This window comes from Heteronotia binoei, chromosome 11 (assembly GCF_032191835.1).
Source record: "Heteronotia binoei isolate CCM8104 ecotype False Entrance Well chromosome 11, APGP_CSIRO_Hbin_v1, whole genome shotgun sequence".
NCBI lineage: Eukaryota > Metazoa > Chordata > Lepidosauria > Squamata > Gekkonidae > Heteronotia > Heteronotia binoei.
This window is the reverse complement of record NC_083233.1, coordinates 8,256,169-8,283,681: the sequence shown is the minus strand read 5'-3', so window position 1 is coordinate 8,283,681 and position 27,513 is coordinate 8,256,169. Positions and strand designations below refer to the sequence as shown.

General features: G+C 48.2%; 1 protein-coding gene across 1 annotated transcript in view; it reads left to right on the top strand.

The window, feature by feature from the left end:
• The window catches only part of LOC132579555 (pre-mRNA 3'-end-processing factor FIP1-like), a 56,087-nt gene that overhangs the window by 22,318 nt on the left and 6,256 nt on the right, over positions 1-27,513 (top strand). Inside the window, 9 exon segments of the mRNA XM_060250008.1 lie at positions 3,887-3,997; positions 8,094-8,224; positions 12,492-12,616; positions 13,507-13,612; positions 14,589-14,787; positions 16,385-16,411; positions 17,970-18,027; positions 24,033-24,088; positions 25,266-25,434. Coding sequence (XP_060105991.1) covers positions 3,887-3,997; positions 8,094-8,224; positions 12,492-12,616; positions 13,507-13,612; positions 14,589-14,787; positions 16,385-16,411; positions 17,970-18,027; positions 24,033-24,088; positions 25,266-25,434 — 982 coding nt within the window.

The window sequence follows — 27,513 nt, the reverse complement described above, 5'->3', positions numbered from 1 at the left end:
TATCAAAGTACAAAGGAAGGTCTGTTATATATATCATAATAATTTTACAGGCAGATAATATGACAAAAAGACAGTAGGAAGGTCTGTTGTGTTTCTCATAACAAGGAAATTAAGAAAATATGTTATCCCCTGAGTCCACTTTCTTACACACATTTATTTTCAAGATGTTAATTTAAAACAATTTCTTATTCTGCTTCTATTTCATGACCACACATGTGTATGCAGTGTTTTAGCCTGCTTCTCATTCTAAATTAGTCTCCTGCTTGCATGGTACGCACTCCATCTCTCCTCAAATTTTGTAATTGACCTGTTTCTTAAATAGGTTGTTAATTTTGCCATTATTGCATATTCCGCAAGTTTATTTTCCCATTCTTCTAAGCATGGACAGACATCGAAGTTTCCTTTTTCCTGCGTAAATAATTCTGGTCACTGACCATGAATTTGAATATCTAAAATTTTGGTAGTTTCTTAGCCAGAACACCTGGTAGCTTCCATGGGGAATTTAAACTTTAATATGTTCTGCATTTTTTCGTATATTTCTTCCCAATATTTTATAAGTCCACCACGTATGAAAAAGGTCCCATCCTTCTCTTCACATTTCCAGCGTTTTCCTTTGCAGATTTTCTCTGCTTTCTCAATCTCCTTTGCAGTTATATACCATCTAAAATATTTTGTATCAGTTTTCTCTAGTGTCTGCCTGGCTATAAATTTGATATATTTTCCTCACAGTCATGCACATTGTTGCCTAGGTATCTGTTCTTTAAAATTTTGCATCCATCCAAAAAAGAACCCTTTTTTGCTGTTTTTAGCATCTCTTGCTATCATAAGCTCATACTGAGCTTTAGCTTTTCTGACTTTCCCTCTACAAGCACTGGTTATTTATTTATAGTCATCCTTGGTTATAAGACCCTCCTTCCATTTCCTAAGTGAGTCTTTTTTATTTCTCAAGTTTTCAGAAACCTGTATATGGAGCCACCTTGGCTTCTGTAGGCTCATCCTATTTTTCCTTCTCATAGGAATATGAACATATGAAGAACATCTGAAGCTGCCTTATACTGAATCAGATCCTTGGTCCATCAAAGTCAGTATTGTCTTCTCAGACTGGCAGCGGCTCTCCAGGGTCTCATGCTGAGGTTTTTCACACCTATTTGCCTGGACCCTTTTTTGGAGATGCCAGGGATTGAACCTGGGACCTTCTGCTTCCCAAGCAGATGCTCTGCCACTGAGCCACCGTCCCTCCCCTAATTTCTGATTGTGCCTTCAATATTTCTAAATAATTTCTGATTGTGCCTTCAATATTTCTAAATAATTTCTGATTGTGCCTTCAATATTTCACTTTTAAGAAACTCCCACCCCCTCTTGAACTCCCTTCTCCTTAAGTACTTCTACCCATGTTTGCCAAAATTTCCTTTCCTGAAGTCCAACCTATATGTCTGATTACATGCAGATTTTCCCTTCCCCAAGACTGTTAATTCCAAAACTACATGGTCACTACCAGTACTTTTTTTGTAGTAGGAACTTCTTTGCATATTAGGCCACACCCCCCTGATATAGCCAATCCTCCAAGAGCTTACAGTAGGCCCTGTACTAAGAGCCCCGTAAGCTCTTCAAGGATTGACTACATCAGAGGTCTGTGGCTTAATATGCAAAGGAGTTCCTGCTACCAAAAAAGCCCTGGTCATTAGTACTAGGGTGCTGACTACTTTCACCTCATCAACTAGTTCTTCTTATAATCAGCTCTTCATTGCTAAATTTCATTGCGTTGCCCAGTGGCCAGTTTGCTTAGAATCATAGAGTTGGAAGGGACCTCCAGGGTCATCTAGTCCAACCACCTGCACAATACAGGAAACTCACAAACACCTCCCCCTAAATTCACAGGATCTTCACTGCTGTCAGATGGCCATCTAGGCTCTGTTTAAAAACCTCCCGAGGAAGTCTGTTCCACTGAGGAACTGCTCTAACGGTCAGGAAGTTCTTCCTAATGTTGAACCAGAAACTCTTTTGATTTAATTTTAACCCATTGGTACTGGTCCTACCTTCTGAGGCCACAGAAAACAATTCCACACCATCCTCTATATGACAGCCCTTCAAGTACTTGAAGATGGTGATCATATCACCTCTCAGCCATCTCCTCTCCTGGCTAAACATGCCCTGCTCCTTCAACCTTTCCTCAAAGGACTTGGTCTCCAGACCCCTCCCCATCTTCGTTGCCCTCTGCTGAACCCGTTCCAACTTGTCTGTATCCTTCTTAAAATGTGGTGCCCAAAACTGAACACAATACAGAGCAAAGTAAAGCAATACCATCACTTCACGTGATCTGGACACTATACTTCTGTTGATACAGCCCAAAATTCCATTTGCCTTTTTAGCCACCACATCACACTGTTGAGTCATGTTCAGCGTATGGTCCACTAAGACCCCTAGATCCTTTGCGCACATAACTACTGCCCAGACAAGCCTCCCCTATCCTATAACCATGCATTGGATTTTTCCTACCTAAATGCAGCACTTTACATTTATCCCTGTTAACAATAATTTTATTGGTTTTAGCCCAGTTTTCCAGCCTGTCAAGACCATCCTGTATCCTGTTTCTGTCTTCTTGTGTTTGCAACCCCTCCCAATTTCGTATCATCTGCAAATTTAATAAGCATTCTCTTTATTCCTTCATCCGAATCATTTATAAAGATGTTGAACAAGACAGGTCCCAGGACAGATCCCTGAGGCACTCCACTTGTCACTCCTCTCCAAGAGGATGAGGAACCATTCACAAAGCACTCTTTGGGTGCAATCTGTCAACCAGTTACAGATCCACCTAACGGTTACAGAATCCAAACCATTTGGTGTGTTCCTCAGCTTTTGGATGCATCTGTTTTATTTTAAATAACAATACTTTTTATAGTATATTGTGGTGGTTTGGAGTTTCCGAAGTAGAGAGGTTGCTGCCCCCAAGAATTCTACAGTCTAAAATGAACAGTGGGAAAAAACAACGGAGCTTTGCTTGGGGGCCATTTTAATACCACAGGACCATGGCTCAGGGTCAGAGTATCTTCTTGGCATGCAGAAGATCTCAGATTCAATCCCCAGCATCTCCAGTTAAAGAATCTGCAAGTAGGTGATGTTATGGACTTTAACCTGAGACCCTAGAGAGCTGCTGCCAGTCTGTGTAGACAATGCTGACCTGGGGTATGACCAAGGGTATGACTCAATATGAGGCAACTTTGTGTGTCTGTATGTCATGATGTGTCTTGGCCGATTAGCTCCAAAATGTGGCCAGCCTGGGAGCCAAGTTGCGCTCTCCCTCCCCCCTGAGTCAGGTCAGCCAAGTCCACAGCTCTTTTGAAGAATAAGAAGCCACATCAGGAAGAAGAACTTCCACGGAAGCCTCGGCTGGGGAAAGAGCAGTGGGCTTTCTGCAGCCAGTTTGGTGTAGCGGTTAAGTGAGCGGACTCTTATCTGAGAGAACCGGGTTTGATTCCCCACTCCTCCACTTGCACCTGCTGGAATGGCCTTGGGTCAGCCAGAACTCTGGCAGAGGTTGTCCTTGAAAGGGCAGCTGCTGGGAAAGCCCTCTCCAGTCCCACCCACCTCACAGGGTGTCTATTGTCGGGGAGGAAGATAAAGGAGATTGTGAGCCGCTCTGAGACTCTTCGGAGTGGAGGGCAGGATATAAATCCAATATCTTCATCTACCTCACAGGGTGTTTGTTGTGGGGGAGGAAGGTAAAGGAGATTGTGAGCCGCTCTGAGACTCTTCGGAGTGGAGGGCGGGATATAAATCCAATATCTTCTTCTTCTTCTTCTTCTTCTTCTTCTGCAGCAGGGAAACGAATGGATAGGAGGCAAAGTCTCGGCACTAATGGCCTGTGTCTTTCTCTCTCTCTTCAAAGCCAAGCTGCAGCCCAAAGGTATTGATTTAGAGGCTGCGGGAAATATAAACGGCTTGCCTGTAATAGAAGTGGATTTAGAATCGTTTGAAGACAAACCATGGAGGAAACCAGGTGGGGCCTCAGAGTTTCTTGTGGTAAATATTATCAGTAGATTTCTTTTTTTAAAAAAAATTGTATCTCCTCACTAGTGCTAGGGGTGGGGGTTTGCGGGGAGCAGGGTGGATGGGCAGGAAGACGTGACCCATTTCAGCCTGTGGAAGTCAGGATCAAATGAATGGTTTATGACCCGGGAAGTGTGCTAGTTTTCCTGCACTCCTCTTGGCTCCTGCATGGACAGGGTTGCCAGGTCTGTGCTGGAAAAAACCTGGAGACTTCAGGAGTGGATCCAGGAGAAGGTGGGGTTTGGGGGTGGGGCCTCTGCATGGTACAGTGCTCTAGAGCAGGGGTGGCCAATGGTAGCTCTCCAGATGCTTTTTGCCTACAACTCCCATCAGCCCCAGCCACCATGGCCAATGGCTGGCACTGATGGGAGTTGTAGGCAAAAAACATCTGGAGAGCTACTGTTGGCCACCCCTGCCCTAGAGTCCACCCTTTAAAGCAGCCATGTTCTCCAGGGGAGCTGATCTCTGCCAGCTAGAGATCAGTTGCAGGAGGTCTCCGGGCCCCACTTAGAGGCTGGCAACCCTACCTGCAGTGCCTTCTGACCCCTAGAAGGATTTTCCCTGGGACTGTTGAGTTGGGGAGGGGGCTGCAGAGAGGAAGGGGAGGAAATTCTTCTCTCTCTCCATCAGCCAAAGTCAAGTCATTTTTTAAGGTGAGATCCTCAACCCTTTTTAGCCTGTGGACACCTTTGGAAATCTAATGAAGTGTGGTGGGTGCAGCCATGAAATGGGTGCTGCAGGAGGGGGAGCCAGCCACAAAATGGTTGCCAGAGCTTCCCTTCAGTCATACATTGGAGATCCTTCTGTTGTGGTGACAGCTGCTACGAAAGCAGTTTTTGAAAATCTGACCAGCCAATCATATCTCCAGTGGCCTGCCCAAAGCCTTGCTGGGTAAAAGCCCACTCTGGCCTTGCCCACTTTCTGAAAATACTTGGCAGGGGCCAGCAGAGGTGTGAGTGGGTGCCATGGCTCCCTGTTTTAAGGCATTAACCTTGAGCAACAGAGCCCAAAAAGATACTTTAACCATTGCCCAGGTTTAACCATCTGCTAATGCAGATCACAGAAGCACCGTTAGATGATCATAAACAGTAAAATAATCATGTTAACTTTTGAACTGTGCAAAACAAGTTGCTGATGTCTTTTAACAGTTAAGTGAGGTTTTGTGTAAATGTCAGGGATTCGCTGGTCAACATCTTTAACTTTTTCTCCTGAAATACCAAGGACCAGTGCCTCACACGCACACACGGACATAGTGTATTAACTCTCATTTAGTTAAGGATGGTCGCTTACTAATTCGCAAACTGTTTGGCAGCCATGATATTTGGCGATGTGTTCTCTGAGAAGGCCCAGACTCTATCTGGATAGTCTGGAATGGTCAGATTTCTTTTTTAATTTTCACACTGTTAACATTTGCAGAAAGTGTAATTTTTAAAAAGCGCCAGATTGGGCAATGCCACAAGGCTGAGGCATGGCTTCTTCCCCATCTGCAGGGCTTCTTACAGCTTGGGAGGGCCTGTAAAATGGAGCTGTTCTGCCAAGCCCTTGGTTGAGGTGGCTGAGGCCCAGCCCCTTGGCCTCCCTGCTGGAAACTGCCCACGCAGAGTGGCATCATTCTCTTGCCATGACTCGCCTTTCCACCATCGATCCAGCTGTTAGGGCTGTGACATAATGTATATTTTGCCATCTTCTAACTGTCTTAAGTATTTGTGGTGATAACTGGTTTTTAATGTTTGAAAATATTGATGTGACCTGCCTTGAGAGCCAGTTTGGTGTAGTGGTTAAGTGTGCAGACTCTTATCTGGGAGAACCGGGTTTGATTCCCCACTCCTCCACTTGCAGCTGCTGGAATGGCCTTGGGTCAGCCAGAGCTCTGGCAGAGGTTGTCCTTAAAAGGGCAGCTGCTGTGAGAGCCCTCTCAGCCCCACTCACCTCACAGGGTGTCTGTTGTGGGGGAGGAAGGTAAAGGAGATTATGAGCCGCTCTGAGACTCTCTGGAGTGGAGGATGGGATATAAATCCAATATCTTCATCTACCTCACAGGGTGTCTGTTGTGGGGGGGAAGGTAAAGGAGATTGTGAGCCGCTCTGAGACTCTTCGGAGTGGAGGGCGGGATATAAATCCAATATCTTCATCTACCTCACAGGGTGTCTGTTGTGGGGGGAGGAAGGTAAAGGAGATTGTGAGCCGCTCTGAGACTCTCCGGAGTGGAGGGCGGGATATAAATCCAATATCTTCATCTACCTCACAGGGTGTCTGTTGTGGGGGAGGAAGGTAAAGGAGATTGTGAGCCGCTCTGAGACTCTCCGGAGTGGAGGGCGGGATATAAATCCAATATCTTCATCTACCTCACAGGGTGTCTGTTGTGGGGGGAGAAGGGAAAGGAGATTGTGAGCCGCTCCGAGACTCTTCGGAGTGGAGGGTGGGATATAAATCCAATATCTTCATCTACCTCACAGGGTGTCTGGTGGGGGGGGGGGAGGTAAAGAAGATTGTGAGCCACTCTGAGACTCTGGAGGACGGGATATAAATCCAATATCTTCATCTACCTCACAGGGTGTCTGGTGAGGGGGGGAAGGTAAAGGAGATTGTGAGCCGCTCTGAGACTCTTCGGAGTGGAGGGCGGGATATAAATCCAATATCTTCTTCATCTTCTTCTTGAGCCTCCTTGTGGGAATGGCGGGATATAAATCTAACAAATAAAATAAATCTTGTCCTTTGGCTACTGCTAACTTGACACTGCTGTAGTAAGGAGAAGCTGAATATCTAAAGATTTTGGCTGTTGATATCCCCACTTGTCTCGGGCCTGCTGGAGAGCTGGCCATGGTTGGGGTCGGGAGGTGTTGTGGGAGCTCCCCTCTCTGCTGTGTGGGGCCGCCTGCCCTGGCCAGGGTTATGAGGGCAGCTTTAGCCATGGTAAGATCAACATTTGCCAGCATTGACTGTCACCACTGCATTTCCCGGGGAAAGTTTTAGGATTGCTTCAGGGAGTAAAGTGCCCCAAATGGTAACCACTTCAGGTCAGGGGCATAGCTAGGGGGGTGGTGTTGTTTTTTGGAGGGTTTTTAAAAAAAATTTAGTAGGCACTTGGGTTTTTTAAAAGCCCCTTCCCACCGAAAAATTCTGTGCCTCCCACCTTCCCTCCTGGGCTGGCTGCTTTTGCTGGCCCTCCCTTGCAACTTGAATCACTGGCAGGGGCTGCCTTCAAGCACGGACCGCCCCCTCCTTCCCCCATCCAAATCACATGGAAGGAGTGGCAGAAGCAACCGCCAGACTCCCCATGCTTCTGCCGCCTCTCCCACACAATTTGGATGGTAGGGAGGGAGGAGGCTGCAGCAGTGGCCATGTTGGTGGGCAGCAAAGGCCACCAGTTAGAGGCCCTGAGTTGGGAGGGCAGAAGTCTGGCCAGGACCCCCACAGGTCCCCCCTCTGTGGCTGTGGGCCTGCTTTAGGTAAGAGCTTTGTAGTTGTGTAGCAGTGCACACTGACAGCTCGTTGCAGCTTTTCACTGTACAAACCCGGGATTAATTCCTCTGCAGTAGTCTTAAATTCTGTAGGAACAATGTGAAGACTTGAGAACAGGTCTGCATGTGTAGGCGCATGAGGTGGTGGAGGGGACTGGGCCAATTCAGGAGGGAGATGGATTTGTTGAGAATGTTGAAAAATCACTGCAAGTAGAAAATGACGGATGAGCGTCGCCCTGCTTGGCTAGTTTTCCTTTCCTTTTATTTGTTAGCTTCTTTGACCAACAGTCTTAAGCTCAAGACAGTATATACGAAACAAATTACAAATAATTTAAAACCAAAATAGGCTGACGAGGAGGAAAAACAATAATCACGATCGCAAGACGTAATTAAATAACCTGGAAGACTACCTAATATTAATATAAAATTCTGTAACACTCTTATGCCTTCTTACGTAAAGAGTTTTTAAAAAGTGTTTTTCTGCTTCAAACTCCAACCATTCTGCCATCTCTCCCCACCCCCCACCCGTTCTGTGGCTGCTCAGGCCTCCGGACCCTCCCCCTCACGTCTTCTGCTTCTTCCCAGGTGCTGACCTCTCAGACTATTTCAATTACGGGTTCAACGAGGAGACGTGGAAGGCCTACTGCGAGAAGCAGCGCCGGCTGCAGCTGGGCCTGGAGCCCTCAGCTCCCCTCAGCACAGAGAATAAGATCACGGTAAGAAGCAGAGCGGCAGGGCCTCTCCAGTGAAGAAGCCTGAGGCCTCGCTTGTGGCACAGGGGTCAGTGCCTTGCGCATTTGAGAGCAGGTTAGTGGTGGCATAGAAGGCCGCAGCTGAGCGGCAGGGCAGGTGCTTTGCGAGCAGGCAGCCCAGGGTTTGCTCCCCGGCATTTGCAGTGAAAAAGGCTCTTGCGTAGCAAACGTGAGGAAAGAATTGCTCCTAGAAACAGGACAGGTGGGCAGCTGCAGAGGAGGGTGGCAGGTGAGGTGCCCTTGGCAGCAGCAGGAACTGCTGGGAGACTGCCAGCCAGCTGGCAGGTGAGCCTTTCTCATCCGTTCCTTCCCTTTCTTGACTGTGTGCTGCAGCCTTTGTCTCGTTTTTTGCTGTCGCTCCTGGCATCTGCTTGCCAACCATATTTATTTATTATATTTATTAAAACCATTTATATCCCACCTTTCCTCTCGGTTACAAGAATTTGGGGAGGGACGGCGGCTCAGTGGTAGAGCATCTGCTTGGGAAGCAGAAGGTCCCAGGTTCAATCCCTGGCATCTCCAAAAAAAGGGTCCAGGCAAATAGGTGTGAAAAACCTCAGCTTGAGACCCTGGAGAGCCGCTGCCAGTCTGAGAAGACAATACTTTGTTTTGGGGAGGGACGGTGGCTCAGTGGTAGAGCATCTGCTTGGTAAGCAGAAGGTCTCAGCTTCAATCCCTGGAATCTCCAGCTAAAAAGGGTCCAGGCAGAAAGGTGTGAAAAGCCTCAGCTTGAGACCCTGGAGAGCCGCTGCCAGTCTGAGAAGACAAAACTGACTTTGATGGACCAAGTGTCTGATTCAGTATAAGGCAGCTTCATATGTTCATGTTCAATTTTAAGAGCATCCCCAGCTAAAACCAAAACCAAAATGGTGGTGGAAGGTGCTGTTGAGGGATGGCAACTCCGTGAGGCTTCCAAGGCAAGAGGTGGGCAGCTGTGGTTTGGCCTTGCCTGCCTCTGAGTGGTCTCCCATCTTGATGAGTTCGAGCTAGCCTTGGACTTTCCAGGCCAGGGCAGCCATCTTCTAGGGTATAGAAAATAACAACAGCATAATCCTACTCCACATGCCAAGCACGGAAGAAGAACTCCTGCCCAGCTCCTGCATTTGCCTAGTTGCCTGTGCTCGGGAGGGCATGGAGAAAGTGGTGGTTGGCACCAAGGTGCATTGTGGTGTACAGCTAAGGAGGAGGTGGTGTCAAGTTGTCCCTGACGCATGCCAGGCATGAGAGGAACAGAGGTGGTTTGCCATGACTTACCTCTGCATGGCCACCCTGGACATCACTGGTGACTTCCCAGCCCAGCCCTCCTTGTTTAGTTGCCGAGTTCTGAGGAGATGGGGGCTGACCTGGACCATCCAGATCAGGACAAGGTAAAAGAGCAAACCCCAGATCTCTCTCTTCCCCCCAAAGCACACTTGTGAGAAGTAAGTGGGGGAAAAAGCTTTGTCAGCAATTGTGAAATTCCAGACCATGTGACTTTCTAAAGGTTTCATGAGGAGAGCCTTCAAAGCCAGGCCTTGGCCCCACACTTGACTTCTGGATAGGAAATATCACCCTGAGGTATTTGAAGACTGATGTGCCTGAATCTTTCATCCTGAATGTCTGGAGGAGGCGAGTAGTGGGAACATATGAAGCTGCCTTCTGCTGAATCAGACCTCCCTCGGTCCATCAAAGTCAGTATTGTCTACTCAGACTGGCAGCGGCTCTCCAGAGTCTCAAGCTGAGATTTTTCACACCTACTTGCCCTGGACCCTTTTCAGTTGGAGATTCCGGGGATTGGTCCTGGGACCTCCTGCTTACCAAGCAGATGCTCTACCACTGAGCCACCATGCTTCCCAAAGTCAGTATTGTCTACTCAGACTGGCAGCGGCTCTCCAGGGTCTCAAGCTGAGGTTTTTCATGCCTACTTGCTTGGACCCTTTTCAGTTGGAGATGTCAGGGATTGAACCTGGGACCTTCTGCTTCCCAAGCAGATGCTGTACCACTAAGCCACCATCCCTCCCCTAAAGGGAGAGGTTGCTGGGGCACTAGAGAGGTTCTGTGCAACATTCTGGGCAGAGGAGGACATCCGGATCTGTGTGCGTCTGGTGGGGTTATGTGTTGCTGTTGTTTTAAATGTTCCCTTGTGTTTGTTTTTTTTAAAGTATCACTTCCTTGTAAAGCAGAACAGGGAAGGATCTGAATCGGAACCTGGTGTGGCAGTCTTTTGCTTTCCTGGAGCTGTTTTTAAAATGAAGTTCAGCAGTCCAAAGTAGAATTCCCCACATGTAATCGGAAGTCATTCCACCTTAGAATTCTGATAGGAATGGAGTACGCTGGTATTTTTGGATAAAGATTACCAAATTATTTTGCATTATCCTGTTGAAGAACTAGTTGCTTAAAATGGATTGAGTTCTAGAACTCTGTGAGGTCATTGTTTATTCCCTGTTTTTGGTGACTCCCCTATGATACGCTGTCATTTGGAGCCTGTGGGCACCTTTGGAATTTGGACACAAAATGGCTGCCGCAGCTTCCCTTCAGCCACACAGTGAAGATCCTTCTGCTGCTGCCAGAACAACCTTTTAGAAAAATCTGCAAAGCCAAACAAATCTTCAGTGGCCAATCAGAAGCTTTATCCCCACCTACTTTCTAAAAACAGTTGGCAGGCAAAGGTGTCAACAGGCACCATGGCTCCCAAGGGCCTCAACCCATTCTTATTTTTTGACTTGCTGGGGCTTGCTGTCAAAATACGCATGGGAAGGGATTGTCAATCTTCTCATACTTCTGTCATTATGAGGCAACTCTACAATCTAGCTCTAAAACGGGCTCCACGCCTGCAACAGATAATAATGTGCTCGTGCATCAGCACATGCAAAGCATCTTGAGTACTTTTGCACCAGAGAGATTCTACGCAGCACCAGTTCAATGGTGGGACTGATCATTCAGTCGCAGTTGAGGGAACAAAGAAAGTGCCCATTGTGCTTCTGCCCCAGCCTTTCCAATCAGGAAACTTGACCAGAACAGTGACTCACGTAGAAAGGCATTAGTGAGTTCCTCTGAGGATGGTCATTCTTCTCTTACGTACTCTCTCAGCAACGTTTTTTTTATTCTGGTGTCAAAACAAGACATGTTTCCATTTTAACTAAGAAAAGCCCCTGCTTGAGCTATTGAGATCTTGGGCCACGCACCCTTGTATAGATCTGTGGTGTGGCTGTCTTTGGAATACCATATGCTGGTCTGGTGGACCTAGCATCTCCAATGGGATATCATTAAGTAGGGAAAGGTGCCGAAGAAGGTAAGCAAAAGGATAAAAGGATACCTTCCCTGAGGGAGAAACTGAAGAATTTGGGGCCAACACAGTACAACTTTTTGAAGTTACACGTGTAGTAAAGAAAGTTGATAAGGGTAACTTTTTCTTCCTCTCCCAAAATACTAGAATTCAGAGGCTTTCAACAAAACTGATAAACAATAGACTCGGGACCCCAGAAAGAAGGTGGTGGTTCATGCCAGGCAAAATTAACTTGGAAGTCCTTCTTCACCCAAAGGGTGATTAACATGTGGAATTCACTGCCACAGGAGGTGGTGGCGGCCACAAGCATAGCCACCTTCAAGAGGGGTTTAGATAAAAATATGGAGCAGAGGTCCATCAGTGGCTATTAGCCACAGTGTGTGTGTATGTATAAAATTTTTTGCCACTGTGTGACACAGAATGTTGGACTGGAGGGGCCATTGGCCTGATCCAACAGGGCTTCTCTTATGTTCTTATCTGACACAGAGTGTTGGACTGGATGGGCCATTGGCTTGATCCAACACGGCTTCTCTTATGTTCTTATGTTCTAACATGTGGAACTCTCTGTCAAGTGGGGGGGGGTGTTAATCATTATTTAGAAAATGTAGATGCCTTTCTGGAGACTTCCTTGAGGTGGCTTACCAAGAAAGAACAAATGAAACTCAGAACAACTACTGCTGCCACAAGACAAGATGATTTTAAAAGAGACTCTGGGAAATTCATGTAGCAGAAGGCCATCTGTGGCTGTTAGTTCTGATGTGCAGATGGAACCTCCATGTGGATGCCAGTTGCTGGGGACAGTGGGAGGGGAAGAGTCTGGCTTCTGTGACCTTTGGGTTCCTCTGGGGCCCCTGGCCGGTCCCCGTGGTCCGTGTTGAACAACATGGGCCGTGGATCTCATCCCGCTGGGCTTTTCTCATATGACTGCTGCACTTGTTCTCTCTTTCTTGCTTTCATCCTGCTCAGGTTCAGCAAGGAAGAACAGGAAATGCAGAAAAAGAACCAGAGAACAATATTGTCAAAATGGATTTTAAAACAGACTTTGTGGCCCTCGTCGGTGGGCGAATAAAGGCCGGGCCTCCCCCTAACAGGTACACAGACTGCATGCTGAGCCTTTTGCATTAAGCAAATATTACAGCAAGCTGCTTTTGCTTGGGGGTTTCACATTGATAGAGACTTAACTGCTTTAGTCCAGGCATCTGTATTGCCAAGAGTGGATTGTCTTAAATGTATGTGTGTCTTCCTGTTTCTCCAGTTAATTCCCCCTGCCTCCCCCCGGTATGAAAAAAAATTCCTTTCTGTACTGGACTGAAAGTTCATCTGGTCCAGTATCCTGTTTCTCACTGCAGCCAACTAGATGCCCTGGAAGGTCTGTAAGCAAGACATGGAGGCCAAGGCCTCCTCCGCTGTTTTCCCTCCACCACTGGGTATTCAGAGGAGTTGGACTGCCTCAGAACATGGAGAGTCTATTTAGCCATTACTGCTTGTACCTCTCGATGGCCCTGTCCTTCGCAAAACTTTTGCCTGCTTACATCGAGATCACACCTGTTTATCCATTCTGTGTATCTGTCCAGAATCATACCCAAGACAAGTTGAGGCTAAAGAGAATGTAGAAACCAAGTGGTGCTGTTGCTGGAAGGTTGGCTTCCTACACTCACCCCTTTTGCTTTGGTCCCTAGCAAGTGCCCGTCTCTCTGCCCTCTGCAGCCAGTTCTTCAGAGGCTTTGCATATGCCCTCCCCATGCCAGTCTCTGGGAGGGGCACCCAAGCAGCCATCCCTTGGCTAAAGAGGATTTGCTGTGGCCTAGATGATCCCAGCACTCTTGTCCTCTCTTGCGCCTGTTCATACATGTGCATTGCCCCCCCCCCCCAAAAAAAAAACAGGGAGAAGTGTTTGGTGGAAGTGAGAGATGAGTGCAGAGACATGATCCTCAAGGTTGCTGGGTGCAGCAGATGATGCGTCTTTCACTTTCTGTGCCAGGAAGCTGGGTGGGACCATTGACGTGATTGGTGGACAGGCAGGCACCATCCGAAGGGTCGAAGGAAGGCGCCGAGATAAGCATGCTTCCGAGGAGAACCCCATTCAGGTAAGCACTCCTTAGCACAGACCTTGAGAATGTCGGTTGGGTGTATAACTCGGTTGTTGGATGAAAACTTAAACTGTGATCTGGTGTTCCTGATAGGCGAGTTTCATAGAATCATAGAGTTGGAAGGGGAAATAGAGGCCATCTAGTCCAGCCCCTTGCTCCGTGCAGGACCAGCCTAGAACAGGTGTCTGTCCAGCCGCTGCTTGAAGACTGCCAGTGAGGGAGAGCTCACCACATCCCTAGGCATCCAGTTCCGCTGTTAAACTACCCCTACTGTCGAAGATTTCCCCCCCTAATATCCAGCTTTCTGACTGTGATTTAAATCCATTATTGCGAGTCTTACCCTCCGCTGCCAACAGGAGTAACTCTCTGCCCCCTTCTCTAAGTGGCTGCCTTTCAGATACTTAAAAAGAGCAATCATGTCCCTCCTTAACCTCCTCCAGACCGAGCATGCCCAAGTCCCTCAGCCTCTCCTCACAGGGCTTCTTGGTCTCCAGGCCCCTGATCCTCCTCCTCACTCTCCTCTGCACCCCCTCCGTTCTGCCCACATCCCCCTTGAAGTGAGGCCTCCAGAACTGCACACAAGACTCCAGGTGTGGCCTGACCAAGGCAGTGTTCAGTGGGACTAAAACATCTCGCGATTTGGATGTTCTGCCAAATCCTCTACTGACTCTCATGTTCTGCCTTTGGAATTGCCGTCTACATGCTTTGTTAGGCTTAACCGTGTCTCACTCATGTTAAGGTGGGGAGCACGAAATGTTGAGGAAAGAAAGTTCAATCCGTGCCCTGCCTGGATTGTGAGTTGGGGCAGATGTGTGCATCGGGATACATCTCTTTCCTCAGCTAGGAGTTTGTCCAGAGGGCAGGATTTTGCTTATTTGTAGTGCATGTACTGAGGGAGGGAGGGAGTGGAATTGGAATTAATGGGAAGCGTTTTAAAAGGAACCTCCCTTTCTGGCCTTGTGCCGTTTCCAAGGTTCTTGGGGATCACGGGAGCAAATCGCAGCCTCCTCAGCAGCCTCAGCAGCCATCGCAGCCACAACAGCCTCCTCAGCAGCAGCCGTTTGCACCACCAACGGGGCCTCCCCCACCCCTAGGCGGTCCTCCTCCACCGCACTTCCTCCACCCACCACCACCGCCAGTGACGTCCGTCCCACCCCCTCTCCACCCTCCAGGTAGGTGCCGGGAAGCCTGCACAGTTCCCTAACGGAGCCGTCTGCCATCCTTTGTGGCTCTCTGCAGGCAGCTGGTCAGTGGAGGGCTGGCTGTCCTGCTGCATCCCAGTCCTCGGCTCTCCAGACTGGAGCTTCCCTGTGCTGTTCATGCTCTCAAAATTAAAATCAGAAGTGTGCTTCTTTGCTCTTAAACTGCACATAGGTTTGCTTTTGGAATGTGAAAGAATTGCTCTTTAAGAAGCCCATGCTCTGTTTTTTGGTGCATGCCACTGTGGATGTACCTCTGAAGTGGAAGAATGTTAGTCTAGAGTTTTGATTCGTTGTGAGGTGCAAAGGGCAGGCTCCTCTGATGGCAGGGAATATTGGACTGTACCCAAATAAAATGTGACCGGTCAAGAAATGCTGCAAAACTACCTGACCTTAGAGGAAGCTGTTTGGAAGGAAGCACAACCAGAGCAGTGACTCATACAGAGTTCCAGCAGGAGGCAGCCTCCACACTAGGTGGGGGGGCTTTAACCTCATGAGTGCCTTGAGTCTTCGTAGAATGGGTGGGATATAAATCTAACGTAATAAACAAAGGCTGTGTTTATTTCTCTGGTGTGTTAACAATTCCCACACAGCACTCAAGTCTAAGCACCTTGGAGCTGTGATTATTCATATTCTAGCTGCACCCGAGACCTTCATGCTCCTTGTCCTTGTTACTTTTAGGCTTGTTTCGGATGCAAGGGGGAGTTGATTTATTAACAGCATGGCCAAAGGTGATGATCTCTTAAGTTTGAGTTTTGCCGTGCACGATCCAGTGTGTGGCTCACAAGCCAGCATGTGACGACTACTTTGCACGGGTGGTAGCCCATTTAACATAATGAGCTGCGCAGGGGCAGAATTTTGTGAGAGAAAAGCATCGTTTACCCTGACAGCATCATTTTCTTTTTAAAAATTGAGCCTCGGGCTTCAATCCCAAAAGCATTTACTGGGGACATAAGATCTCTTGAGAGCTATTGCTTTTATGCCTCTCTGTAGCTGCAACCCAAGGGAACTTGGATGGACAACAGTCATGGATACAGTTTTGATTCTCCACTGTTACAGAAGGGGGAAGGGCTATATCTCTTCGGTAGAGTCCAGGACTGGAGTTCTTAGATGAATCAGACGTTTGCTCACGGGACTAGACGAGACCTGTGTGATCTCATTGAAGTTCTGCCTCTCGGCCTAGGCAGGCCACAGGTCTCTTCCTGGATAAGACAGCTTCACAGCAGATATTGGTTCCTTCTCCAGTTAAATGGAATCCAACTCACCTGACTGTATCATCTCTATCAGGGTTGTGATTGCTTGGGCCATAAGTACCGTTACATAAGTACCTCTTTGGAAGGCAAATTTGGAAAGCTAAAGATATTGGATATTTATCAAGTCTTTCAGTTCTGCCTTTCAAAGCAGCTCATGGGAATCAGAAAGTAGGCGGGATAATTCTCGTGTTCCTCACACGTTGGGTGGGATTCACTGGCAGGACTGGATCTAGGTGCAAAAGGAGGGGCTGCTCAGGTGCTTGCTTTTTGAAACATATTTGTCGCTGTCCTCACTGCTCTTTTGTTGCTTTGTGTAGGTCTTCCACCACCAGGCCCTATTCCAGGTACAAACCTCTGTATACTCTACATGACAGTGGCAAGTTTGTGTCTGAGTAGACCTCACTGGGAATGGAGTAGTTCAGTCTAAAGTATGTGAATTGTTGCTGGGTAACTTGGGGCTTGGCAGTTATGCTCAAGTGGGGTGGCCCCTCTCCACATGGAACAGGGTTGCCAACTGGGTTAGGAAATTCCTGAAAATTTGAGTGTGGAGCTTGGGGAGGAAAGGAAGTTTGGGAGGGAGAAGAGTGGGAAGACTATAAAGCCATGGATTCCACCCTCCAAAGCAGCCATTTTCTTCAGGGGAGTTGATATCTTTTGTCTGGAGATCAGTTGGAATTCTGGGAAATCTCCTGGAGGCTGGCAAACCTACCATGAAAGCATGGGGCACTGCAAAGTTCCAGGCAGAGACAGTATTTTGAGATGTGCGGAGCTTTCATTTTTTCTCTCCCTCCCCCATTTTAAACCAACATCTAGATGGCATTAATGCCATTAGACCCTTACCAATGCTCCTTAGATTTGTGGTGTTGTCTGTGCCGCAGAGTGGTAAAGCTGCAGTACTGCAGTCCTAAGTTCTGCTCACGACCTGAGTTCAATCGGTTTCAGGTAGCCGGCTCAGGTTGACTCAGCCTTCCATCCTTCTGAGGTCTGTCAAATGAGTCCCCAGCTTGCTGGGGGGAAAGCGTAGATGACTGGGGAAGGCAATGGCAAACCACCCCGTTAAAAGGTCTGCTGTGAAAACGTTGTGAAAGCAACATCACCCCAGAGTCGGAAACGACTGGTACTTGCACAGGGGACCTTTCCTTTTCTGTCCTCTCATCCCAAGTAATTCAGGACGGAGGGCACTTTTGTTTCCATCTTCTGGATAGTTTCCTGTGCATGGTTTTAGGAGGAGGTTGGAGACAGTCATTTCTAATGCCAGTATCTAAAAACCTCAAACCGTGTGTTGTAACTAGCTACACAGATACAGTTACATGCAAGGATCTTTGCATAGTCCGCTGTAGAACTGCTGGGTGAGGAGGCAACATAGAGTAAGCTTATAAGTTTCAAAAAATTTGCAAAAAGCTGGGTTATTTTTTGTACCATCTCCCTTAAGGCTCAGTGGCATCCTCCTCTGAAGTTTCTGTGGGTGCATAATGATCTTTTATAAAAGAAAACGGAGGCCGCAGAGCCCAGAGGGAAGGTGTGCCATCATCTCTTGCAGCTTGTGCATCATCTCTCTCTGCAGCTTGGCAGATCTGGTGCTGTTGGATACAAGGATGGGAAACCATCTGACAACCTTAGAGATGCAGCTCTGCAGAGAGACCAAAACCCCAGCTGGGGGCCTTCTCTCCCCTGCCCTCCCCATGAGGAGAAGTGAAACCCACCCTGTGTGCTTCATCATCTCTCGGCATGTTTTCCAGTTCCTTGGGGGCGGGGGGCTTACAACATGATGTTGGGACGGGATGAGAAGAAGCTTTTCCACCGTGTTACTCGATGCCCTTTTCACTGGAAGAGTGAATTATGTAATGGCTGTGCAGAGCTCAGAATGCTACTCAGGCTTTCAGCAAATGTCTTCCTTTGCAGGGTTGTTTCCTCCGCCTCTTGCTCCACCACCGGCCCTCCTCATCCCAGCACTAGATAGGTAAGTAAGAGCAGAACAGAATCCGCTGAATTGCTACGAGACGAGCTTGTTCACAAGCCCCAGCCTGCTGGTATCTCCATCCAGCATCACCATCACTCAGAAGGCTCCTGGATTTCACCAGCTGTCACTGCGGCTACATGTTGAGTTTGGGCTTTGACTGAGAGGCTCTGGGGGACCTGCTGTGGACATGGAAAAGGAATGCCACTGGTAGGCAAGTCTCCCTCCCCACAGCAATGCTATGGGTCACTCTGGTCAACTAACTCATCCAGTTTTCCGTCCTTCACAAATGTGTTCTTGTGGTTTCTCCAGCAGACTCTAATTGCAGGTTTTTACAGAGTGGCGCTAGGGGAGTTTTCTGTTCTCTGTCACGCTCCAAGGACTGAAACGTCAGCCTTACAGTTTCAAACTTGACTCCTGTGTGTTTGCGGGGAGGGAAGTGGGTTAGGCAAGTGGGGGGGGAAGGATCCAGGTTCAGATTCTAACTCTGCCATGAAGCTGGTGGGGTGACCTTGGGCCAGTCACTCTTTCTCAGTCCTCCTTCCCCCACCAGGGTTGTTTTGATAATAAAATGGAAGTTCCACATGAGCTGCCTGGATCTCCTTGAAGGAAAGGTGGGATACAAATATCATAGAATCATAGAGTTGGAAGGCACCTTCAGGGTCAGCTAGTCCAACCCCTTGCACAATGCAGGAAACTCGCAAATACCTCCCCCTAAATTTACAGGATCTTCATTGCTGTCAGATGGCCATCTAGTCTCTGTTTCAAAACCTCCAAAGAATGAGAGCCCACCACCTTCCGAGGAAGCCTGTTCCATTGAGGAATCGCTCTAACAATCAGGAATTTCCTCCTAATAGAATCATAGAGTTGGAAGGCACCTTCAGGGTCATCTAGTCCAACCCCCTGCACAATGCAGGAAACTCACAAATACCTCCCCCTAAATTTACAGGATCTTCATTGCTGTCAGATGGCCATCTAGTCTCTGTTTGAAAACCTCCAAAGAATGAGAGCCCACCACCTCCCAAGGAAGCCTGTTCCACTGAGGAATTGCTCTAACGGTCAGGAATTTCCTCCTAATAGAATCATAGAGTTGGAAGGCACCTTCAGGGTCATCTAGTCCAGGAAACTCGCAAATACCTCCCCCTAAATTTACAGGATCTTCATTGCTGTCAGATGGCCATCTACCCTAAAAACCTCCAAGGAAGGAGAGCCCACCACCTCTTGAGGAAGCCTGTTCCACTGAGGAACCGCTCTAACGGTCAGGAAGTTCTTTCTAATGTTGAGCCGGAAACTTTTTTGATTTAATTTCAACTCTTTGGTTCTGGTCCTACCTTCTGAGGCCACAGAAAACAATTCCACACCATCCTCTAGATGACAGCCCTTCAAGTACTTGAAGATGGTGATCATATCACCTCTCAGCCGCCTCCTCTCCAGGCTAAACATGCCCAGCTCCTTCAACCTTTCGTCATAGGACTTGGTCTCCAGACCCTTCACCATCTTCGTCACCCTCCTCTGGACCCTTTCCAGCTTGTCTATATCCTTCTTAAAATGTGGTGCCCAAAACTGAACACAATACTCCAGGTGAGGTCTTACCAAAGCAAAGCAATACCATCACTTCACGTGATCTGGGCACTATACTTCTATTGATACAGCCCGAAATTGCATTTTCCCTTTTAGCCACTGCATCACACTGTTGACTTATGTTCAGCATATGATCCACTAAGACCCTTAGATCCTTTTCACACATACTACTGCTAAGACAAGTCTCCTCCATTCTATAACCATGCATTGGATTTTTCCTACCTAAACGCAGAACTTTACATTTATCCCTGTTAAAATTCATTTTATTGGTTTTAGCCGTTTTCCAGCCTATGATGAAGCTATGATTATTGTAGCTATGATGAAGGAAGCCCCAAGTAGGATGTATGTATTGTATAGAGAGGGCTTATGCCGCCTCTCTAGAGGCTGATTGTGGCAGCTCACAGAGTAAAAGCAACACAATAAAATGATAAAAGGTAACGGTAGTCCCCTGTACAAGCACCAGTCGTTTTCGACTCTGGGATGACGTTGCTTTCACAACGTTTTCAAGGCAGACTTTTTACGAGGTGGTTTGCCATTGCCTTCCCCAGTCATCTACACTTTCCCCCCAGCAACATGGGGACTCATTTTACCGGCCTTGGAAGACTGAGTCAACCTGGAGCTGGCTACCTGAACCAGCTTCCGCTGTGATCAAACTCAGGTCATGAGCAGAGGGCTCCGACTGCAGTACTGCAGCTTTACCACTCTGCATCACGGGGCTCTTGAAAATGATAAAAACAACCCCCCAAATATTATCGATATAAAACCAGCCTGGAGCATAGGTTAACAGCAGGAAGCCAACATTTAGCAGCCTAAAATGATATTTATAAAATTTTTCCTTGGGCTAGCCAAACAAGATGACACCCCTCAGATAAAAGGAATGCTCTGGCCTTGTGCCTAAAGAACAGCATGGCAGGTGCCAGGTGAGCATGAAGTGGGGGAGAGCATTCCATGTGTATGGGGCCCCTGGTCACATAGCAATCCCCTGTGGAGCAATCCCCTCCATTCTAGCAAAACTATAAGCCCCACTGCTTTTGCAAGGCCACATTATCCCCGAAGGACCACTACCTCCTGTCTCTCGTCGCCACCTGCCTTACTTCCGTAGACCAGGGGGAGGGGGCTGCAAAGAACAGGGCTTGAGAAAAGGATGGTAACTGGTGGGCTGGCCAGTACAGGAGGAGGTGGTCCTTCAGGGACAACGTGGCCTTGTAAAATCAGTGGGGCTTATAGTTTTGCTAGCGTGGAGGTGTCTAACCCACTGGGGATTGCCGTGTGTCTAGGGGCCCTACTGTTTCCTGCATGTGTTTTAACTTCACCTATTCTTTATTTTATTTTGTACATTTATAGCCCGCCCTTTCCTGTGAAGGGCTCGGAGGGGGATTCCAACAAGCTAAAACATTAAAACCTACAATAAAACATCAAAATAGTTAAAACAATTAAACTAATACATTAAGTCAGTCATTTAAGACGGCATGGATGGTCGAAGCACTTGAGGCGTAATTATCATGGGCAGCCTAAGTTGCCCCAAGACGTTAACAGTCTTGGCCCCAAATGAAGTGGCCGTCATTGCTGGGAGGCCAGTTGGGTGGCGTCGTAGAGTGAGGACGTCCGCTTGCCTCAACTATAGACCTGGCGGAACCTGACCTAGAAAGCCATAGCACAGCAGACAATGTATGAAGGCAGGGAGCAGAGAAGACTTGTCATGGAGGGCAGGGCTGTTAGTGCCCAGGGACCTCTTGGAGCCCCTTCCAGTTGAGGCCATTCTGGAATCTGCTCCTCAGGTCACAGTTCCTGTAGACCAGGCGTCATCAGTGTGGAACTCGTGGGTCCCATGAGGCCTGCTGATGCCTTTCCTGGCATCCACCAAGGGATTTAGAAAGTAGGTGGGGCCACGTAGGGCTTTCCCCATCAAGCCTTCTGGTTGGCCGTGAGAGAGTTGATTGTGCAGATTTTTAAAAGATGTTGCTTCAACAGCAGCTGTCCCCACAGCACAAGGATCTTCATTGTGTGGCTGAAGAGAAGCTGCGGAAGCCATTTTGTCACTGGTTCGGCCTCCTGTGACAGCCTTGTTGTGACTGTGTCCACCATGCTATGTCACAATTCCAAAGATGCCCACAGGCTCAAAAAGTTTGGGGATCCCTGTTTTAAAAGATAGCATTGAAGACCCTGGGCTAGAGTCCCAATTCCTGGCCACTGGAACCCCTCATGGTGACTTGGTGAAGGGACCTTCTAGGCCTGTCTCCTGCCTGAGCACCGGGAGGAAGTTGGGGCTTCCTCCAATGTTCAGTCTGGAGAAGAAGAAGGAGGGGGGCATGATGGCTCTTTTGAAGTCTTTGAAGGGCTGTCCCTTAGAGGAGGAGGGCAGGGAGCTGATCCTGTTGACAGCAGAGGAGAAGCTTCACAGTAATGGGTTTAAACGAAGGGCGAGAAGGTATTGGCTGGATCGTAATAAAAATGTTTTTTACCATAAGAGTTGTTCAAGAGTGGAATCGGCTACCAAGGGAGGTGGTGAACTCCCCCCCACTGACAGTCTTTAGCACTTGTCAGGGATGCTCTAGGCTGCTGATGATCGAACAGGTGGTTGGACTAGGTGGCCTGTTGGGCCCCTTCGAACTCTGTGGTTCTAGGATTCCCATATAAAACCAGGAAGCCTTTCTGTAGAATTAACCCAGGGTTCCTGCTGTCCCAGTGTTTGTCACCTGTGCTTTATTTCTTTTTTGATAGTTCAGCTCATGGAACAGGTGCTGTTTCTGAATTAATTTTTTATTAATGAGTAACAAAAGATTCCTTTAAAAACACTTCAGAAGGATTTGATGAGACTGGAACTAGAATGGTACTGAAGGGGACATGGTGGCGGCGGCTGCTGCTGCTAGACTGGGAGCAGTGTTTCCTCTAAGCTGAGTTAGTGTGAGCTAGCTCACAGTTTTTTAGCGTTTGGCTCACACATTTTTGTCTTAGCTCAGGAAAAATGGCCCCAGAGCAAACTAATTTATGCAGCAGCTCACAACTTTAACGCCAGTAGCTCACAAAGTAGAATTTTTGCTCACAAGGCTCCACAGCTTAGAGGGAGCTTTGATTGGGAGCCCAGCATCTTTCTCTGCTCCATCCCCTGGTAGCATCTAGGTGTGCAAGAGCCAAAGGGTGTTAACCAGCAATGAAATTGACTGGGGCCAGGCCAGGTGAGGCAGAGGTGATCTGTATAGAACAAAAGCAGGTCTCCCAGCCACTCAGCCCTGCAAACAAGCTGCTAAGCCGCTCAGGAGGTATCCCTGGACCAGTCTGTCCTATGGATGTCAGGAGGCTTCCTGGATAGCTGCAACTGGCCTTCCTGCAGGCTGGATGCAGGTGGGCTGGTTGGACACATCACAGAAACGCTGGATGGAGGCAGAGTTGCTTCTTGTGACAGGCTGAGAATGAGAAAGGAAGAGTAATTCACACATGGAATTCACTGCCACAGAAAGTGGTGGTTGCAATCAAATAAATCAAAACCACTCTGTGAAAAATATATTTACAAAATGTGATTCATACAAGAAAAAAGTGCCATTCAGCAGCCTCATCATTTTACATACCGTATGCGCATATTTATGCATACATATATAAGTCCAAATCATAAATAATAAAGAGAATTTCACAATGTTCAGATCTTTCACAAACTTATGCACAAAATTGGAATGCTGCTGCCTCCATCTGGTCAGCAAGTTAATATGTGTAGAAATTCTCTACACATATACTGCAAGTTGGAGGAAGGACCTGGCAGTCCGAAATGGACTTTACACTGCTAGCTGTCCGTTGGAGCTCTTTTTGGATTCATATCTTGGATTTATTTATGATTTGGACTGATATATGTGTGTGTGTGTGTGTGAATAAACATGCACATGCAGTATGTAAAATGATGAGGTTGTTGAACGGCACTTTTTTTCTTGTATGAATCACATTTTGTAAATATATTTTTCACAGAGTGATTTTGATTAATTTGATTGCAACTTCGTTCCTCTGTGTAGCCTATTGTGTATCTTCACCTTGACAAAAAGTGGTGGTGGCCACAAGCATAAGCAGGTTCAAGGGAGGACTGGAGCAGAGGTCCATCAGTGGCCATTATCTACAAGATATAGATGGAACACTCTGGGGAGTGATGGTGCTTGGTATTCTTGGTGCTTCGAGTTCTGGCCTCACTGGTGGACACTAGTTTTTGGCCACTGACACAGAGTGTTGGACTGGAGGGGCCATTGGCCTGATCCAGCATGGCTTCTTTTATGTTCCTAAGAAGGGCTTGACAGGGAACCTGCCGTTTCTCAACTTGGGGAGGTGGTGGTTGGGCATCAGTGCCATGATGCTCCATTTGAGAAAGTTCTTTTCACCGCAGGGTTAGTAATAGGCATTGAAGATTGCTAACTGGCTGGTTGTGTGTGTGTTTGTCTCTTTCCTCAAAGCCAGCCTGCCAGCTACAATAACCGTCAGCCGCCTCCGTTTGGCTACAGCTCCACAGGTGAGCCCAATGTTGGTCCCTGGGGTTCTGGGGACAAGCAGGGACTGTGCCAGGCACTTCAGAGTTCTGGCCACTCTTGGAAATGACCTGTAGTCATGTAGCTCTCTGCAAATTGGCAAAGGTAGAAGGGTGAGCAAAGGGAGGTGATTTTTTCAGGCCAGCCCCATTTGGGATCTCTGGCGCAGTCCTTTCAGACCGGCAACCAATTATCTGGGTGCAGCATCCTTCCTTTGGCTCTTTTCTCCTCAAGCTGCGTGCCAGCCTTTAAGACTGTGGATGCTTCCCTTTCTCCGAGTTCTTCTGCTCTTGGCAGTGACCTCCCCTTCACTTCACATCCTCACACTGTGGCCCCCTCCCATTTCCTTTCACAACTTTATTATTTTGTTTGCCTTTCTATCCAGATTGGTTCCCAAAGCAGCTGACGGTTCAGATCTTTTAATAGTTTAAAAAAAAAATTCAAAACCAGTTGCTGAAAGGCGCACTTTCCATGGTGGCTTTATTCTGTAGAAGAAGCCTTGCCAGATGCTGCAGACTCTGCTGGGACCTGGCAGAACTCTGAGACTCTGGATCTGCCGGCTGGTGGAGAGGACGGAGAGGCCAGTCCTTCCAGCTGCTCCTGTGAGCCGAGTCTGGCCGGGCATGGCTTGGGGAGGGCCCTGAAAATCACCCTGTCCTGGGTGGGAAGTGAAAAAGCCTTGGCCTGCACATCGCTGTCTGGCACACCTTTTCAGAGCTGTCAGGGGATTGTCGGTAACCTCATTCCCACTGGGACCACAGCTGCTACTGGAAGGATGAGCAATCATATAAGGCAAGAAAAAACTGTACAAAATTACTAGGAATATTTCATAAATGATTAAATGCAACAGTCCTTACGGTAACTCATAGAAAAATAACCTTGACCTTCGCCTGTTGGATCTGAGTGACATCCCAGGCTGGTGCTGCCGCTCTGTGCTCCAGCCCTCCCCCAGACAAAGCAAGAGCGGGTGTGCCCGCAGCTGCAGGTGAAAGAGTGCACTAATCTTGCCTCTTTGTGAAACACCCATGTTCTGAGTGTGATGGAGTGGCCTACTCCCCCGCCAGACAAGCAGCAGTGCCCTCACAGTAAACGTCCAAAGCAGCTGGCCAAGAAGGTGGGGCCCGCCATTTTGTGACAAAAGTCTCTCCTCCATCTGCACAGATTCAGGCTTCATCAGCTACCCGCCCATTTCAACGTCTCACGCGCCCTGGGTGACCACAGTGGACAAGGCCTCCAGCGCTTCTGACAGCGGTCACTGGGAATATTCGGGCTCCAGGAGGGAGCGGGAAAGAGATCGTGCCCGGACTCCCACTGCCAGCGAGTACAACAAGTAAGTGTAGGTCTTGCCTGGGTTAAGAAGGCACTTGGAATGGCACTGCCAGAGCTGCATGTCCACCAGCAGCCTGCTGTGCAAGCGTGAAGTTGGTGCTGGCAGCAAAAGTCCAACAACTTGACAATCTCAGACTAAGAGACTGGCCTGTCAATCAGCAAAGTTGTTGGTCTCTGGCTGGACTCTTCCCAGGGCCGTGGACTCTTCCTCCCACGTGCAGAATTTATTTACATGTTTGACTTCATGCCCTGACTTTATCTCCAAAGTGGCTTTCAGCATTCTCCCCACCATTTTATCCTCACAACAGCATGGTCGGTTGGACTGAGAATTTGTGGCTAGCCCAGGGTCACCCTGGAAGCTCCCACAGCCAAGCAGTTATTTGAACCTTGGTCTCCCTGAGCCTGCTCCGACACTCTGGCCGTGATACCAGCCTGGCTTTCATCAGCAGCGGTAACAAATATGAAATCAATACTGACCTGTCCGGGGGACAGGGTTGCCCCAAGGGAAACTATATCTAGCAGTGGGAATAGCCAGAAGGACTGCATAAAGATGTGGAAGTAGCCCTGGTGTACAGTTGAGTTGAGTTGAGTTTATCCTGCCCTCCCTGCCTAAGCAGAGTCAGAAGAGATGCGAGCCCTTCAGGCTTGAACAGAATTGCTGAAATGCTTAAAAAGTAACTTCTTAGTAGGGAGCAAAGTTTGAGTTCAGTGGGACTTTTAAAACCAACAAAGTTTACTTCCAGGCCCTGTAACCAGAAATTTTTTGGGGGGGGGACAGGGGATAAAATTTTGGGTGGGTGTGCCCTGGGGCTTGGCTGCTTCTTCCAGCATCACAGTTAGGTACATGGGAAACCCCCATTCCCTTGGCTGCTTCTTCCAGCGGCCAGCCACTGGGCCCCAGCTTTCTCTCTCGTGCTTTCTCTCTCCCATGCGCTCTGTCGCTCTCTCTCCTGCTCTCTCTCTCGCTCACTTTTGCTGTTGTTCTCCTCTTGCATTTTCTCTCCCGCGCTCTCATTTGCGCTCTCTCTCCTCTCGCTTGCTTTTGTTGTTGCTCTCTTCTCTCACGCTTTCTCTCTCCCTGTTGCTGTCGCTTTCTCATGCTCTCTCTCATTTGCTGTCTCTCTCTCTCTTGTGTTCTCTATCGCTCTTGCTGTCGCTCTCTCTCATGCTCTGTTTCACACTTGTCTCTCTGGCGCTCTCACTCGCTATTGCCCTCTCATGTGCCCTCTCTCTTGCTATCTCGCTCTCTCTCTCACTGTCACTCTCTTGCACTTTCTCTCTCACTGTCATTGTTGCTCTCGTGCACTCACTCACTGTCACTCTCTCTCTCTTGTGCTCTCTCCTGCTCTCTTTGTTGCTCTTGCTGTCAGTCTCTCTCATTCTCTCTCACTGTCGCGCTCTCTCCTGCTCTCTCTCTTGCTTTTGCTGCCTCCTCTCTCTCTCTCCCACTCTCTCTCTCTCACTGTTGCTTTCTCATGCTCTCTGGCTCTTTCTCTCTCTCACGCACAAGAAGGCAGGTTCACATAGAGTGGCCTGGCCCTCTGGGGCTCCCCATAGCTACGAGCCTGTTCCAGGTGTAAGTTTTCATGTGAATTTGTGAGAATGGAGTTTTTGCAGTGCTGTTCATAGCGGCAGTAGCGACTGAGTGTTCTGGTTTGGAGTGTGTTTTGAGCAACCAGAAAAACCAAGAGGGAGACGGGGGAGACTCTCTCTCTTCCCTTGGAAATTCTCTGTGGATGACAATATGGGAAACTGGGCAGTTGTGCAGACAGGAATTTGGCTTGCAGGGAAGGTTAAGCAAATGACTGGGCAGCTTGTTAGCTCAGTCTTGCCCCATGTTTACCAGCCAAAACCCTAGAAGAAGCCAGCCTCACTGAAGAAGACCCAGCAGAGCTGGTGCCTCGTGGCTTATAAATCTTCACACTTGCTGGAGACTAAGGGGAAGTCCATTCTGTTGGACTTGACAAGTACTGGAGACAGCCAGGAGGAACTAAGAAAAAGGATACGCAGACACAAAGGGCTTAACCACACGGTCCTAAGCAGAGTTCTTCTTCCCTTCTAAGTCCACTGACTTCAGTGG